This window comes from Staurois parvus, unplaced genomic scaffold (assembly GCF_062004578.1).
Source record: "Staurois parvus isolate SC_StPar_1 unplaced genomic scaffold, SC_StPar_1.0 ptg000355l, whole genome shotgun sequence".
Lineage (NCBI taxonomy): Eukaryota > Metazoa > Chordata > Amphibia > Anura > Ranidae > Staurois > Staurois parvus.
Window position 1 is genome coordinate 1,467,892 of NW_028318151.1, and position 18,494 is coordinate 1,486,385.

The window sequence follows — 18,494 nt, forward strand, 5'->3', positions numbered from 1 at the left end:
GGCATTAAATATGGAGCCGGGCGCACTCTCATTGCCATGGTAACCCAACGCGACGTTGGGTTACCATAACAACGGGCACCACCTGCTTGACGCCGACTCCACACAGGGAGCGTGGCCTTTGTCTCTGGTGGGCACGGAGCACGGGAGAGCAGGATGGGGATGACAGGAGGGGAGCCTGCATGTGGGGAATCCACATGCAAGCACAGCAGGGGAGCAGACTTTCTGGTGCTCGTCCAGAGGAGCAGGATGCTGCCTCGGTAGGGGGGCAGATTGCTGGCAGCAACAGAGTGAGGGGTGCTGGGGGGTAGGGGGTGGCAAGCAGGAACTGGGGGATGGGGGGGAAGACTAGCTCTGTGACAACAGGCATATGTGTATAGGCATAATTTCCTGAACCAGCTGGGGCTCCCAGGTGCTGCAAATACAGGCATATGTTATGCTGTATGTCTATATGCTCATATTTACATCTGTGTGCATGAACCCCTAAAGCTTGCACCAGGATCTTCCCCATTTAGATACATCTCTGCATTTCATCTTGGTTAATTCGGCGTGTGTGACACTGCCTACGTTTTTTTTTATTTGCTTTGTATTGCTTTAGTACTGTTTTTCAGTGAAGGTTCATATGATCATGTAGCACTACCTTCGTGAGGGTCGCTGTGTTGTGGGTACCCCTAAGCTTCTCGCTGCACAACCAGGCAGCAAGTATTTCTCACACAGTCTTTCATCCAAGAGACAGTAACCAGTCCATGGGCTTGGTTTTGTTGTTTTATTAGGGGAAATCAACTTGGATAGGGAAATTTATGGGATACCCAGTTTGCTTGAATCAGTGAAAAGGGGACACTTCTTCTTTCCTATGTACAAAGGCAGATCCTGGATTGTTCTTTTCTTGAAAGCCGTCAGTCGATGCAGATCAATAGCAACAGCACAACAGCCCTCTATGGGTGAGGAATAGCAGCCCCTCAGAAATCAGCTGCACTTCTCGTAACTACATGCAGGGATTTCTTCTTTCCTCTGTAGAGCTGCTCCCTGCAAACACCACCAGCCCTTCTGGCCTCTTGAAATATCTCCGGGGACAAGGATAAAGGATTGAGCCCAGCACTGTCCTTAGAAAGCTTGCTACCTTTGGCAGTCCTTCCTCTTGATCCCAGAGAGTGCTGCTACACTCGCACTGTCCTCTTTGCTCCCTGCTGCTCCAGGTCTTGAACCCACTCATGTCTCACTGCTGAATGTATTTTCCTGAGCCTCCTGATCCCCCTAGACCTAAGGGACCCTTCTCAGGCACTGACAGTCTCCTCAGCAGTCTATCTTCCACTCGACTCCTCTGTTAGCTTGACTCTCCCATATTTATCAGCCAGTCCACCACTCTACCAGGGCCTCCAAACCTGGGATTGGCCGGACTCCCATAAACATGCAGATTACTCTCCACCACTTCCTGCTTACTGACTTCAGGAAGGTTCTATGGTCCTCCAGAGTCAGGAGGAGGTGATAGAGCCACAACCTGTTAAGTCATCCAGATGACCTGCAATAACCCCACCTCAATCACAGACTCACACAGTTACCATGAGTTATACACAGCGATTTTACCTGCAATACACTACACTATTCTAGTAGCACACTAGAGGGTGCTACAATCATAATTTGGATATTCAAAATTTAGCTAGTATCATGCTGATGCTTTAACCACTTAAGGACCACCCTATAGCAGATATACTGCTACAGGGCGGCACCTGTGCGCAAAATCACGTATATATATGTGATTTTGCATTTCCGGTACATACCGGCACCGCCATTTGCGCCCTCGAATGTCAGTCACAGGGTCCCAGCCGGTAATTACCCGCCGCCGCCCAGTGATTATCAAGCATCTCCAACAGGGAGGAAGATCGTTTTGTTTACAAACAATCTTCCTACCTGTCAGCTTGAGCACACTGCTCGGGATTGCTGTGCACCGTACAGTGTTCAGTGCTTACAGTGAAGAACACACACCTCGCCCCCTAGTAAAACACACGCAGCACACAATTAACCCTTTGATCGCCCCTCACAATAACCCCTTCCTGCCCAGTGCCATTAGTATAGTGTCAGTTCTTTTTTTAGCACTGATCACTGTATTGGTGTCACTGGAGATGTCAGTGACACCAAGTTAGTTCCCCCCTAGTGTCAGAAAATCCACTGCAGTCCCGCTAAAAGTTGCTGATCGCCGCCATTATTAGTAGAAAAGAAAAAATCCCATTATTTATACTGCCATTTGTAAACTATAACTTTCACTTAAACCAGTTAATTTACACGTATTGAGATTTTGTATTAGCAAAGACATGTCGCAGAATACATTTTGGCCTAAATTTATGACAAAATTTGATTTTTTAAATTATTTTACTGGATATTTTTAAGAGCTAAAAATGTAAAAAATATTGTCAAAATTGTCAGCCTTTTTTTGCTTATAGCGCAAAAATAAAAAACACACAGGCAATCAAATATCACAGAAAGAAAGCTCAATTCGTGGGAAAAAAAATGGACGTAAATTTCATTTGGGTGCAGCTTTGCATGACCACGCAATTGTCAGTTAAAGTAACGCAGTGCCATAATGCAAAAAATGGCCTCGTCATGAAGGGGGGCAAATCCTCAGGAGGGCAAGTGGTTAAAGCAGCCTTTCTCAACCTTTTCAATGCAAAGGAACCTTTGACATAACTTTCCAGTCTCAGGGAACCCCTGCTAAAAATGACTTTATCTACAATTAATGATAAATTAGTGTGATAGAGGTCTAAGAATGCTCCTTACACTTGTGGTCATTGGAAAGAATTATCCCCTTACAGATTGCTAAAAAGATCAATGGTGTCAGTGGGAATTTACCTGAGAGACAAAAATTGCTGATTGCTCAAGGAACCCCTAGCAACCTCTGGAGGAACCCTGGTTGAGAAACCCAGCTTTAAAGTAAGCAGATTCTCAGATGGCACAACGTTCTTTGTGGGATAGATTTAACAATGGGAATTTATTTTGGCTGGGTAAATACAATCGCATTTTAACAAAACTATCCAAACGCATGTGGAAAATGGGTGCTTTCCAATGAATAAATCATAGTGTAAAGTCTAAAAATGGAATCTTTTCCAGCACCGCAAAGAATTTTCTTCCCATTGAAAACAAGACCTACAAGGTTGCATGCTTATTATATTTTACTTTGCAGACAATTGATGAAGGCACAGAATAGATTTTCTTTATATGGTAGTTCACAAGTAGAACTATTGCTAGATTTTGGTTTTCAGTACAATGTGTAGTTTTTTTCTTTTTACGAGAACAGCTATAAGTTCAAACATTATTAATAGAAGTATAATATAGATTCCAAAGTTGCAAGTGTCCTTTCTTCATAAAATCTTTATCTTTGTCTCATACTACAAGCTTGGATTACACAAGCACCATCACTAAATATATGTCTCTCTAATGCAAATAAGCCTACTATCTTGCATTTACATTTTTTGGACTCAAACTTTTCTAAATCTCTATTTCTGCTGTGTCTCTGCTAGGGAGATTCGCCCTCTCTGTTTTTCCTGGTGACCTTTTTCACCAAGCCAGAAAGTGAAGATAAATCCAAACTTTGGTGTCCCTGGAACAGTATTAGGGCAAAGTCATCCATTAGGAACACCTACCCAATGACAACTGCCTATTAATGATTTCCTCTCACATTAAAGAGGTTTTCTTCCAATTCTCCCTTTCTTCCAAAACAGGAAATGAGGGAAAGATCCCTAACAGGACACACATGTAAAAAAATAAAACCCAATAACAACCCAATAACAAAGGTTTTACCTATACCTTATCCAAAACAAGTAAATTATCTCAGCAAATCGATGCCAACATTTAGATGTGTTAGAAAATCATTGGTCTTTAGATCTCAGCAGAGATTAGCATAGAGAGCAACAGGAAGAGGCTTTGAAGTTGGGTCTTAATTTGCAGCTTGGGTGAAATAAAGTATGAGTTCCTACATTATGTTTTGTAACCATAGTTAGCTAAGAGGTACCCATATATTGTGTGTGTGCCTATATATATATATATATATACAGTATATATATATATATATATATTTATGGAATATATATATATATATATATATATGGATCGGATTTAGTAGTAGTGATTCATTGTTTCTTCCTGTCATGTAGCTGCTTGCACGTATGAGGTACGAGCAGACAGCTTACACAGACAGTCTGCAGGGTCCTGCATTGCACCTCTGATCTGCTGATCACAGGTGCAATGCTTTTCAGGCTCCTAATAAAAAAACAACTTTTTTACCTGCAAAAATATGTGTGTTTTTTTATTTTTTATAAATATGATCGTATCCTTTAAGGAGAACAGGAGAACATTTGACCATATAAAATACTCACTGTAGAGCGAGTAGTGGTTAGTCGAATTCAAGAGATTTTGCAGCTTATGCAAGCCACTTCTTCAGCTCTATTTATAGAAGACCAGTTGATTGTGATTAACCACTACTAGCTGTACTACTACTAGCTGTACTATTACCTGGATAGTTGAAACTAGAGATGAGCGAATCGAACCAGGCGAAGTGGAATTCGTTTCGAATTTCAGGAAAAATTCGATTTGCGGCGAATCCGAATATTAGCATACTTCGGGTGCGCGAATCGGATTTTTCCCGATCAGCTGGCAAAAGTGTCCCTGCAGAGAGCTCCGCTATTTCTGACAGTTCCTTCACATGTACAGCGGTTGAAACATTGTATCTATTTGTTTCCATTTAGGATACAGATGTTTTTATTCAGAAACAGATACAATGTTTCAACCGCTGTAAATGTGAAGGAACTGTCAGAGAACTGTCAGAAATAGCGGAGCTCTCTGCAGATACACTTTTTGCTGTACTGGAATACTTCTTCTTTTCATTCTTCTCATTCTTCTTTTCATTCTTCTTTTCATTCTTCTTCTCATTCTTCTTTTCATTCTTCTTCTTTTCATTCTTCTTTTCATTCTTCTCATTCTTCTTTTCTTCTTCATGAAAAGAAGAATGAGAAGAAGAATGAAAAGAAGAATGAAAAGAAGAATGAAAAGAAGAAGAAGAATGAGAAGAAGAATGAGAAGAAGAATGAGAAGAATGAGAAGAATGAAAAGAAGAAGAATGAGAAGAAGAATGAAAAGAAGAATGAAAAGAAGAAGAATAACGAGAAGAAGAATGAGAAGAATGAAAAGAAGAATGAGAAGAATGAAAAGAATGAAAAGAAGAATGAAAAGAAGAAGAAGAAGAATGAAAAGAAGAATGAGAAGAAGAAGAAGAATCTTTTCATTCTTTTTTTCATTCTTCTTCTTCTTCTTTTCATTCTTCTTCTTTTCATTCTTCTTCTTCTTTTCATTCTTCTTTTCATTCTTCTTCTTCTTTTCATTCTTCTCATTCTTCTTTTCATTCTTCTTCTTCTTCTTCTTCTTTTCATTCTTCTTCTTCTTTTCCTTCTTCTTTTCATTCTTCTTCTTCTTTTCCTTCTTCTTTTCATTCTTCTTCTTCTTCTTTTCATTCTTCTTCTTCTTCTTTTCATTCTTCTTTTCATTCTTCTTCTTCTTTTCATTCTTCTTCTTCTTCTTTTCATTCTTCTTTTCATTCTTCTCATTCCTCTTCTCATTCTTCTTCTCATTCTTCTTTTCATTCTTCTTCTCATTCTTCTTTTCATTCTTCTTTTCATTCTTCTCATTCTTCTTTTCATTCTTCTTTTCATTCTTCTCATTCTTCTTTTCTTCTTCATGAAAAGAAGAATGAGAAGAAGAATGAAAAGAAGAATGAAAAGAAGAAGAAGAATGAAAAGAAGAATGAAAAGAAGAATGAAAAGAAGAATGAGAAGAATGAAAAGAAGAATGAAAAGAAAAAGAAGAATGAAAAGAAAAAGAAGAATGAAAAGAAAAAGAAGAATGAAAAGAAGAATGAAAAGAAGAAGAATGAAAAGAAGAAGAATGAAAAGAAGAATGAAAAGAAGAAGAATGAAAAGAAGAATGAAAAGAAGAAGAATGAAAAGAAGAATGAAAAGAAGGAAAAGAAGAATGAAAAGAAGAAGAATGAAAAGAAGAATGAGAAGAAGAATGAGAAGAATGAAAAGAAGAATGAAAAGAAGAATGAAAAGAAGAAGAAGAAGAATGAAAAGAAGAAGAAGAATCTTTTCATTCTTCTCATTCTTCTTTTCATTCTTCTTCTTTTCATTCTTCTTCTTCTTTTCATTCTTCTTCTTCTTTTCATTCTTCTTTTCATTCTTCTTCTTTTTCTTTTCATTCTTCTCATTCTTCTTTTCATTCTTCTTCTTCTTTTCATTCTTCTTCTTTTTCTTTTCATTCTTCTTCTTTTTCTTTTCATTCTTCTTCGTTTTCTTTTCATTCTTCTTCTTCTTCTTCTTTTCATTCTTCTTCTTCTTCTTCTTTTCATTCTTCTTCTTCTTTTCATTCTTCTTTTCATTCTTCTCATTCTTCTTTTCATTCTTCTTTTCATTCTTCTTCTTTTCATTCTTCTTTTCATTCTTCTCATTTTTCTTTTCTTCTTCATGAAAAGAAGAATGAAAAGAAGAATGAAAAGAAGAATGAAAAGAAGAATGAGAAGAAGAATGAGAAGAATGAAAAGAAGAATGAGAAGAATGAAAAGAAGAATGAAAAGAAGAAGAAGAAGAATGAAAAGAAGAAGAAGAAGAAGAATGAAAAGAAGAAGAAGAAGAAGAATGAAAAGAAGAATGAGAAGAATGAGAAGAAGAATGAGAAGAAGAATGAAAAGAAGAATGAAAAGAAGAATGAAAAGAAGAATGAGAAGAAAAATGAGAAGAATGAAAAGAAGAATGAAAAGAAGAATGAAAAGAAGAAGAAGAAGAATGAAAAGAAGAAGAATGAAAAGAAGAAGAAGAAGAAGAATCTTTTCATTCTTCTCATTCTTCTTTTCATTCTTCTTCTTCTTTTCATTCTTCTTCTTCTTTTCATTCTTCTTTTCATTCTTCTTCTGAGGATGAGGATGAAGAAGAAGAAGAAGTAGGATGAAAATAAGAAGAATTCCAAGCCGGCAAAAAGTGTATCTGCAGAGCTCCGCTAAGTGTATCTGCAGAGCTCTGCTATTTCTGACAGTTCTCTGACATTCACATTTACAGCGGTTGAAACATTGTATCTATTTGTTTCCATAAATGGAAACAAATAGATACAATGTTTCAACCGCTGTAAATGTGAATGTCAGAGAACTGTCAGAAAAGATACACTTAGCGGAGCTCTGCAGATACACTTTTTGCCGGCTTGGAATTCTTATTTTCATCCTACTTCTTCTTCTTCTTCTTCATCCTCATCCTCAGAAGAAGAGGATGAGGATGAAGAAGAAGAAGAAGTAGGATGAAAATAAGAAGAATTCCAAGCCGGCAAAAAGTGTATCTGCAGAGCTCCTCTATTTCTGACAGATACACTTTTTCCCGGCTTGGAATTCTTCTTATTTTCATCCTACTTCTTCTTCTTCTTCTTCATCCTCATCCTCATCCTCTTCTTCTTCTTCTGAGGATGAAGAAGAAGTAGGATGAAAATAAGAAGAATTCCAAGCCGGCAAAAAGTGTATCTGCAGAGCTCCGTTAAGTGTATCTGCAGAGCTCCGCTATTTCTGACAGTTCTCTGACATTCACATTTACAGCGGTTGAAACATTGTATTTATTTGTTTCCATTTATGAAAAGAAGAAGAAGAATGAAAAGAAGAAGAAGAAGAATGAAAAGAAGAAGAAGAATGAAAAGAAGAAGAAGAAGAATGAAAAGAAGAAGAAGCAGAATGAAAAGAAGAAGAAGAAGAATGAAAAGAAGAATGAGAAGAATGAAAAGAAGAATGAGAAGAATGAAAAGAAAAAGAAGAAGAATGAAAAGAAGAATGAAAAGAAGAAGAAGAATGAAAAGAAGAAGAAGAATGAAAAGAAGAATGAAAAGAAGAAGAAGAATGAAAAGAAGAAGAATGAAAAGAAGAATGAGAAGAATGAAAAGATTCTTCTTCTTCTTTTCATTCTTCTTCTTCTTTTCATTCTTCTTCTTCTTTTCATTCTTCTTTTCATTCTTCTCATTCTTCTTTTCATTCTTCTCATTCTTCTTCTCATTCTTCTTTTCATTCTTCTTCTTCTTTTCATTCTTCTTTTCATTCTTCTCATTCTTCTTTTCATTCTTCTTTTCATTCTTCTTATTCTTCTTTTCATTCTTCTTTTCATTCTTCTTCTCATTCTTCTTTTCATTCTTCTTCTTCTTTTCATTCTTCTTCTCATTCTTCTCATTCTTCTTCTCATTCTTCTTCTCATTCTTCTTCTCATTCTTCTTTTCATTCTTCTTCTCATTCTTCTTTTCATTCTTCTTTTCATTCTTCTTTTCATTCTTCTTCTTCTTTTCATTCTTCTTCTCATTCTTCTTTTCATGGAATGGAAACAAGAAACAAATAGATACAATGTTTCAACCGCTGTAAATGTGAATGTCAGAGAACTGTCAGAAATAGCGGAGCTCTGCAGATACACTTAGCGGAGCTCTGCAGATACACTTTTTGCCGGCTTGGAATTCTTCTTATTTTCATCCTACTTCTTCTTCTTCTTCTTCTTCATCCTCATCCTCAGAAGAAGAAGAAGAGGATGAGGATGAAGAAGAAGAGGAAGTAGGATGAAAATAAGAAGAATTCCAAGCCGGGAAAAAGTGTATCTGTCAGAAATAGAGGAGCTCTGCAGATACACTTTTTGCCGGCTTGGAATTCTTCTTATTTTCATCCTACTTCTTCTTCTTCTTCATCCTCATCCTCATCCTCTTCTTCTTCTGAGGATGAGGATGAAGAAGAAGAAGAAGAAGAAGAAGAAGTAGGATGAAAATAAGAAGAATTCCAAGCTGGCAAAAAGTGTATCTGCAGAGCTCCGCTAAGTGTATCTTTTCTGACAGTTCTCTGACATTCACATTTACAGCGGTTGAAACATTGTATCTATTTGTTTCCATTTATGGAAACAAATAGATACAATGTTTCAACCACTGTAAATGTGAATGTCAGAGAACTGTCAGAAATAGCGGAGCTCTGCAGATACACTTAGCGGAGCTCTGCAGATACACTTTTTGCCGGCTTGGAATTCTTCTTATTTTCATCCTACTTCTTCTTCTTCATCCTCAGAAGAAGAAGAAGAGGATGAGGATGAAGAAGAAGAAGAAGAAGAAGAAGTAGGATGAAAATAAGAAGAATTCCAAGCCGGGAAAAAGTGTATCTGTCAGAAATAGAGGAGCTCTGCAGATACACTTTTTGCCGGCTTGGAATTCTTCTTATTTTCATCCTACTTCTTCTTCTTCTTCATCCTCATCCTCATCCTCTTCTTCTGAGGATGAGGATGAAAAAGAAGAAGAAGTAGGATGAAAATAAGAAGAATTCCAAGCCGGCAAAAAGTGTATCTGCAGAGCTCCGCTAAGTGTATCTTTTCTGACAGTTCTCTGACATTCACATTTACAGCGGTTGAAACATTGTATCTATTTGTTTCCATTTATGGAAACAAATAGATACAATGTTTCAACTGCTGTAAATGTGAATGTCAGAGAACTGTCAGAAATAGCGGAGCTCTGCAGATACACTTTTTGCCGGCTTGGAATTCTCCTTCTTCTCATCCTTCTTCTTCTTCTCATCCTTCTTCTTCTTCTCATCCTTCTTCTTCTTCTCATCCTTCTTCTTCTTCTCATCCTTCTCCTTCTTCTCATCCTTCTTCTTCTTCTCATCCTTCTCCTTCTTCTCATCCTTCTTCTTCTTCTCATCCTTCTTCTTCTTCTCATCCTTCTTCTTCTTCTCATCCTTCTTCTTCTTCTCATCCTTCTCCTTCTTCTCATCCTTCTTCTTCTTCTCATCCTTCTTCTTCTCATCCTTCTCCTTCTTCTCATCCTTCTTCTTATCCTTCTCCTTCTTCTCATCCTTCTCCTTCTTCTCATCCTTCTCCTTCTTCTCATCAATCTCCTTCTCCTTCTTCTCATCCTTCTCCTTCTTCTCATCCTTCTCCTTCTTCTCATCCTTCTCCTTCTCCTTCTTCTCATCCTTCTCCTTCTCCTTCTCCTTCCTCATCTCCAAGGGCATTTAAATTAAAGGTACAGTGTTCTGCACTAATATAAAGGCTCTCTGAAGCCTAGAAACCCTTTTTATAAGTTAAATTCGCAGCGAATAAATTCGCATCGAATCGAATTTCTTCCTCAAATTCGGCGAATCAGCCGAATCGAATTTTTGAATAATTCGCTCATCTCTAGTTGAAACCTTCATTAATTCATTGCAAATATATTTCAGTTAATTGAAGGGAAACTTTTGGCCATGTTTGGTAGAACATTGAGGCATTATTTTGATAGAGCAGTGATACGGTAAAAGTTGAAAAGTTGTGAAACTGTCCACTGCTTTTGATAGGCCTTATATTATAATTTTTTACTTGTAATTATTACAATATAAAATCCTTATTATACTCAAGATAAGCATATACCATTTGCCAGTAATGTGTGTATTTGTTTGTGTGTGTGTGTGTGTGTGTATGTATGTGTGTATATGTATATATATATCTTAGATTGTAAGCTCTCAGGAACAGGGCCCTCTGAATCCTCCTGTATTACGGTAATTTGTATTGTAATTGTACTGTCTGCCCTTTTGTTGTAAAGCTTGCGTAAACTGTTGGCACTATATAAATCCTGTATAATAATTATATATATTTACTAAGGAACTGTAATGCATTTCAGTGTTTTATTTGGCTGTTGATTGGTAGACGTGTATTAAAATCAAAGATACACTTTCAAAGTATCACATTGTCTAACGTGTTGGTATCACACAGAAGACTCTAACGTCTATGAGCACAATAACCTTTCAGCAGAAATGTTAAGGCTTCCGTTGGTTCCTAAGGAAAGTCTTAGTCATGAAGTAGGAAATTGGTACATCCCTGTGATCTTCAGCTTGATGAAGCCTCCATTCGCATATCAAAAGCAGCTAAAATGATCTGAATACTGTTACATTATTTAGCTGAATGTAAGCACAGTGAGATTCTATGAAATTAAAATATGAAGTTACCGACTTGCATTGTCAGTGACTTGCAGGGTTATAAACTTGGTACATGGACACCTTTTTCATTTAAAGAGTGTAATTTATATTCCTTTGAAATTATTTTGCTTGTCTTTTAGCACTTTCAATGACCGGCCAATGTGCAGAATATGCCATGAAGGAAGTAACCAAGAAGATCTCCTTTCTCCATGTGAATGTACTGGAACATTAGGGACAATACACCGCAGCTGCCTGGAACACTGGCTTTCATCATCCAACACCAGCTACTGTGAACTTTGTCACTTCAGGTTCTCTGTGGAACGCAAGCCTAGACCATTAGTGGAGGTCAGTCAGTAATGTACTGTTACGGCTTTAAAGTTACTCTGACTTGATTCTTTCTGACATTTGATTCTGCGCTGCCTTCTGCCATCACAGGCATTGGAGTTGGGTTTGGTGCAAAACATGTCTTGTAGTTCTAAATGTTTGTGGTACATATCAGATTTTGTTTATTATTTAGCTCAACTAATATGCGTCGGTTTTTAGGAATTTTTTTATATTAATATATAGTAGTAAGTCTTTTAAAAAAAGCTGATGGATGACTGCACCACTAACCTCTACATTAGTGAAGAAAAACCGCCAATTGAAGATCCGGCAGAATCCAACATTCTGGGGAAGAAGTCAGATTCTTGGTCTCTCAGTGAACTTGGGTTTTTTTTCCATCGTCACGTTGTCATTACTGTAGTGACATAGAAGCTTTCAAGTGAATCCATAATTGAAGAGTCAACACATTTCCCTCACAGATTGTGTTGGATTTTCAGCTGGCTGTTTATCTTCACTGCATAGATTGGCAACTAGGCACCAGGGAAGGTGATTTTTCAGTGTCTTATTTGCCTGGAGCCATTGAATGTAAAGTTTGATTTTAGCAACAGGGATGCTAGTATACTTATCAGCAAAAAATAAAAACCAGTCTGTAAACGTTGCATACATTATAAACAGAATGGCCACCTTTAATTCTTGTAATGCTCATCCATTCATACAATACATACCTGATGATCCTGCCAGTCCAAAACCCTTTCTCCACAGGATGACAACGCTATTTCAACTACAGTAAATTCACTGCAACATTGTCCTCCTGTGCAGCTGCGTCCTGATGTACACTGAGGAGGTGTGTTATCATTGTTGTCACTGAGGACAACCCCCTCCTCCCTAACAATCCGACCAAGACACATGTCTACCAGAGCCAGGTGAAGGGATCCAAGAGGAGCCCAGTTGTTACTTCCACAAGATGCAGGCCATCCTCTTGGAACTCTACTCCTGACTGCAGCAGAGTGAAAACGTCTGAGGCACCTGTGGCGACATCATCGTAAGTAAAAAAATAAATAAGTATATCTAAAAAATAAAACAAATCAGAAAAGCATCTACAAAGGTAGACACCTTATCTGGAAAAAAAAGGTAGGGCATGTTCTACTTTTTTTTTTCAGTGCAGGGCAGTGCGCATCGGTGCAATGAAATGCGCATCAGTGCAATGAAATGCGCATCAGCGCAGTGAAATACATTGCTTTTACAATTGTATTCATCAGCACATGCCAGCACATTTGAATGGATCCTAAGTCTGCAGACTGCAGTTTGCTTTTCCTAAGCGATTATTATTCTCTCCATCTATCTAAATATTGGCAACTAAGTAGTGCACATACGTTATTTTTCTTGAAATTCTCTAAGCACTGTTTCTATGTTGAAACACTTGTCATCTCTTAAAACATCAAATAAATAAATCTTTCATTGTCTGCATGAAGCTGGCTGACTTTCAGTATAGTGTAACTTGTAATTAAATAACAGAAGCAATAAAAACATATGTTGTATACAGTAATTTTGGTATACAGAATCATAATGAAGGAGCTACTGTGATTTAATATTAGTTTTTCAAAATACATTTTGTCACTTTGTTCATGATAAGATTTTAACCAAGTTTAGAAACTTTGGCATCTGCCTAAATGGTCGGCCTGCTGATTTTCCTTTTTCTTTAGAGTGTCACACTGAAAATTTGGCTTAGTCAGTGATAAAGATTGCAGTTGCACCTGGCAGAGAAGCATTGTTGGGGGATCAAAGACTTGTTTGATCCATATCAACATCCACTAGCATTGGTTACTAGAGTAGATTTCAAAGAGAAGTTTGGTGGTGGGTTTTTTTTTCCCCAATTATACTTACCTAGCTGGCATCTGTCCCCCACCAGCTTTAAGGATGAGAATGGAGTGATCACATGACCACTGACTGCTAAGTTCCGAGTTCCCACCACCGCTGTGAGCAGAGAGCGGTGACTTTCAGCCACCCCCGTCTGCTGTGCCCCCGCTCTCCCCACTCACTGGAGCATTGGCCTGTTGAGGGAGCAGCTGGCTCATTGAGAGGCTGAGCCATGTGCCGCTCCAGACTCTGGGATGGATCCCAAATTTAAAGTCGGAATCTTTCCTCAGCCTACAACGGCTGAGTGATATCAGCAGACAGCGGGCTTCAGTCTGCTGTCAGCTGAAAATGGGTTATAGGAGTGCATAACAAACTGCACTCCTGTGATCCGCAGGAGAAGTACAGTTAACCACTTCCTGTCCGGACACTTTTACCCCCTTCCTGTCCAGGGCAATTTTCAGCTTTCAGCGCTATCACACTTTGAATGACAATTGCGCGATCATGCAATACCGTACCCATATTAATTTTTTTACCATTTTTTTGAGACAGATAAAGCTTTATTTTGGTGGTATTTATTCACCACTGGGATTTTTATTTTTTTTGCTATGTAAATTAAAAAGTCCAAAAATTTTGAAAAAAAGTGTTTTTCTTATAAAAATTTGCAAATAAATAATCTTTTATCATAAATCTTGGCCAAAAATGTATTCCGTTATATTTTTAGTAAAAATAAAATAAGCCAAATTAGTTTATAACCAAAAATTATAATTTTTAAACATTTTTTTACATTTGTATTTTATTTTTTTATATTATTATTTATGGGTTTTTTGGGTTTTTTTACATACTGTCATCCTAGTAGTACAGTGTCACCATGGTGACACTGTACTACTTGTGGGGGGTGATGAAGATTTTTTTTTTTTTTTTTTTACAGTGATTGCTTTTACACCCATATAGGATGTAAAAGCAATAATTTCTCTTTCTCTCTGTCTGCATTCTTGCAGCCATTGAGAAATACTGAGTGAGCTGTGATTGGTTACAGCTTGTCACATGGTACAAGGCTGTTGTGAATAGCCTTGTACCATGTGACCTTTGTGATCATTCACAGATTTCACACGTAGTAAGCAATGATGTCAGAAGTGACATCTTGCTTACTACTTTGCATGTGATCACTGATTGGCCAATCAGTGATCACATGATCGGGACCTCGTACAGAGGACCCGTCCGACTATCGGTGTTTCACTGTGTCCGGAGGAAACAGCGGGCACCGGTTCACGGTGCTGCACGCTCCCAGGGAGCGCGCACAGCTAGAAATGGCGGGTGCCGTTTATGAACGGCAACCCGCCCCTGCAGTGCCACCGCTCTGACGTTTATAAACAGCAGGCGGACAGCAAGTGGTTAAAAGTACAGCTTTGGCTGTACTTCTACTTTAAATGTTCTAATTCTAGGAAGTCTTCTTCTTAGAACCGACCCCTGTGAGCTTTAAACTCCCACTGCATAAATGGAATATGGCTTATTTTTTTGGCTTAATGGTAACCGCATTGACTGGAGGTTCATTGAAAATGAGCTACACGGGTTCTGGGACAGTTTTCATGGATGAAACATGTGACGTGGACATGTAATTTAATGGCAAACCATTTTAGAATTGTTTGGATCTAATGAACACTTTAGACTTGTTTTGTCTTTTAGACTAAAGCCAAACCAAGGGGTGCAAGAAAGAAATTCGCTCAATTCCCTCACCAACACAGTCCGTATTAATGGGAAAATCCCTCCCACAGAGCTACAGTTGCAAGAAAAAGTATGTGAACCCCTTGGGATGACGTGGAGTTTTGCATGAATTGGGCATAAAATGTGCTCTGAACGTCATCTAAGTCACAACAATAGAAGAACACAGTCTGCTGAACATAATACTACACAAACATTAGATGTTGCCATGGTTTAATTGCACATAACATGTAAACATTCACAGTGCAGGGAGGAAAAAGTATGTGAACCTTTGGACTTGGTTGACCCTCCTTTTGGCAGCAATAACCTCAACCAAACGTTTCCTGTAGTTGCAGATCAGACCTGCACAACGATCTGGAGTAATTTTGGACCACTCCTCTTCACAAAACTGTTTCAGTGTAGCAATATTCTTGGGATGTCTGGTGTGAATCGCTCTCTAAAGGTCATGCCACAGCATTTCAATCAGGTTGAGGTCAGGACTCTGACTGTGCCACTCCAGAAGGCGTATTCTGTGCTGTTGCAGCCATTGTTTTGTTGAATTACTTGTATGCTTTGGGTCATTGTCCTGTTGCATCACCCATCCTCTGCGGAGCTTCAGTTGGTGGACAGATGGTCATACGTTTTCCTGCAAAATGTCTTGATAAACTCTGGAATTCATTTTCCCATCAATGACAACAATCCGTCCAGGCCCTGAGGCAGCAAAGCAGCCCCAAACCATGATGCTCCCTCCGCCATGTTTTACAGTGGGGATGAGGTTTTGATGTTGGTGTGCTGTGCCTTTTTTTCTCCACACATAGTGTTGTGTGTTCTTCCCAAACAACTCAATCTTGGTTTCATCTGTCCACAGTATATTTTGCCAGTAGTGCCGTGGAACATCCAGGTGCTCTTTTGCAAACGTCAAACGTGCTGCAATATTCTTTTTGGACAGCAATGGCTTCCTCCATGGTGTCCTCCCATGTACTCCATTCTTGTTTAATGTTTTCCTTATTGTAGATGTGTCAATAAAAATGTTAGCATGTGCCAGAGATTTCTGTAGGTCTTTACCTGACACTCTGGGATTCTTCTTTACCTCATGCAGCATTCTGCGCTGTGCTCTTGCAGTCATTTTTACAGGACGACCACGCCTAGGGAGAGTAGCAACAGTGCTAAACTTTCTCCATTTGTAGACAGTCTGTCTTACCGTGGACACATGAACATCAAGGCTTTTGGAGATACTTTTGTAACCCTTTCCAGCTTCATGCAAGTCAACAATTCTTGATCGTAGGTATTCTGAGAGCTCTTTTCTGCGAGGCATGGTTCACATCAGACAGTGCTTCTTGAAACCAGTAAACCCAAAACAGGTGTGTGTTTTTTAAGGGCAGGACAGCTGTCAGCAACACATCCAATATCATGACACTGATTGGAGTCAAGGTTGGCTCACTCCTGGCTCCAATTAGCTCTGGGAGAATTCATTAAGCTAGGGCCTCACATACTTTTTCCTCCCTGCACTGTGAATGTTTACATGTTATGTGCAATTAAACCATGGCAACATCTAATGTTTGTGTAGTATTATGTTCAGCAGACTGTGTTCTTCTATTGTTGTGACTTAGATGACGTTCAGAGCACATTTTATGCCCAATTCATGCAAAACTCCACGTAATCCCAAGGGGTTCACTTACTTTTTCTTGCAACTGTATTGTGTTTTCCTGGTGGGCTTGGGGAGCCGTCCACGCCAGGAGAACAGACAGTGATTATTGCTTGAAAAATCCAACAATGATCGCTTGTAAAATCCAACATGCTGGTTGTACGCAAGTTGATTGATCCATCAACTTGGGTACAATCAGCCTGCCCATACATGGTTGGAATCTCGGCCAGTCCCTGTTGAACCGATCAAGATTCAAACCATCTATGCTTCACTAGTGTAAAAATCATCATTTAGACTGTTTAGGGCTTGGTGAATAACAAAGTACAAAGAGAAATTTGTTGTAATGTATGACAGATAGCCAATTTGCTGCAGCTTGTGCACATACAAATCTAAGCTGATTTCTGGTTGGTCGTTTAAGGTCGTTTAAGTGTAACTCATGTTACACTATTTTATAATATAATTCTCAAAGTATTGCTTGATGGATATTTTACCGTGAATTTGACCTATGCCTGGTTTACATACCAAAAAGTATGTTTGTTTGTTTTGTTTTGGTTTTTTTTTTTTAGAACTAGACCAACCAGATCATTATATGATATTTTTAAATAAAGTTTTCAAAGAAAGAAATGTAAAGTATACAAGCAAAGTCCACCCATATTTGTCAACAAACAGCGGTGGCTGTCTTCAGTAATGCATTAATGTTTCTTAGTACATCTACAAAACACAACCTGTGTTAAAGCTGCCCTGTTAAAAAATCTGCTGCTCATGATCTGCAATTATTCATTTAAAATCTAGATAGTGACAGTGTCTGCGTAAACCCCCTTCCCCCTTCATCGACCCACTCATTCTCTCTTCTCCAGCCATCCCCAACTGTAATATTCCATTACAGCTCGACACAAAATAATCCATATCAGCTGGTGTCAGAGTCTAGAACTGTACAGAGTCTAGACCAGTCTGTCCTGTAAAGATGTATGATTGTCTGCTACGCCTGAGTACTGCATCATGGGAGGAGGTCACATGCTGCTCCATGCCCAGAAGCACCAGGAAAGGAGCTGCGGGGATCATTGGATGGGTGAGTGTCAGTGGGTTGAAGATGGAGCTTTATACAAATACTCTCTCTTTAACCTTGACTTGTTACACTCAGAGGCCAATCTAGATTAGTTATTATTCCTCGTAGTTTTTAGTAAAACATTTATATAAAATCCTAACTAATTTCTTGTTTTTCTCATGATATTTTACCATTATTGACACATTTCTAAACAACCAAGAACATAATTTAAAATGTATTTATGCACAATCTTTTTTTATGTTGTTTGAAAAGCAGTTTTCCCATGGGCTCTGAAGATACACGCTCACAAAAATCCATTATTACACACCAGTATCACTTTTGCATGATTGAATGCCCGCTGGAAATTTACTCCAGTTTTGCTTTTCATGTGCTTCAAAACTGATTGAGATCTTCCCATATCTCCTCCATGTTCCTCTAAGAGATACAGACAAGGAGCTGAAATTAGAATGTAGATTCTGTGTCTGCTCCTTGGAAGCTGAGGAATTTGCTAGATTAAAGTTCAGACTGACTAAATCACATCATTATAATTGTTTTTTATCCAGCTTGTCCTGATTATTCATGTCATCTGGCTTGTCTGCAGTAAAAGATAACGGTTCAATCCTGACTTTAACAATTGGAAAATTAACGCATTCCACGCTGGAGAAATTCATCCTATGGAATAGCATCATTAAGCTGCAGGCATCATCAAACTTTCTATTGATTGACACATTAAAGGCTCCCTATTGCTGGTAGCGTGATGGCATTTGATGCTGTCATTTATTTTTTATTCTGTGTAGGGTACTAGCAAGTCAGGCTCTGTCGGGACCAGGAAGCTTTGGCTAAATTTTAAGATGAAATAGTTTTTTCCTTCATACAACAAATGTCAAATTTCACTGTGTACTTCTAGAGAGTTTTATTGACCTTTATGTAAATGTTTTTTGTAGATAAACTTTAGA

The 18,494-nt window shown here is 38.4% G+C and overlaps 1 protein-coding gene across 2 annotated transcripts in view; it reads left to right on the top strand.

Moving 5' to 3' along the window:
* The window catches only part of MARCHF3 (membrane associated ring-CH-type finger 3), a 342,991-nt gene that overhangs the window by 233,773 nt on the left and 90,724 nt on the right, over window positions 1–18,494 (top strand). For both annotated transcript variants that reach the window (XM_089684768.1, XM_089684769.1), the window contains one exon: window positions 11,113–11,317. In XM_089684768.1, the coding sequence (XP_089540894.1) occupies window positions 11,113–11,317 (205 nt within the window). The remainder of the gene's footprint in view (window positions 1–11,112; window positions 11,318–18,494) is intronic.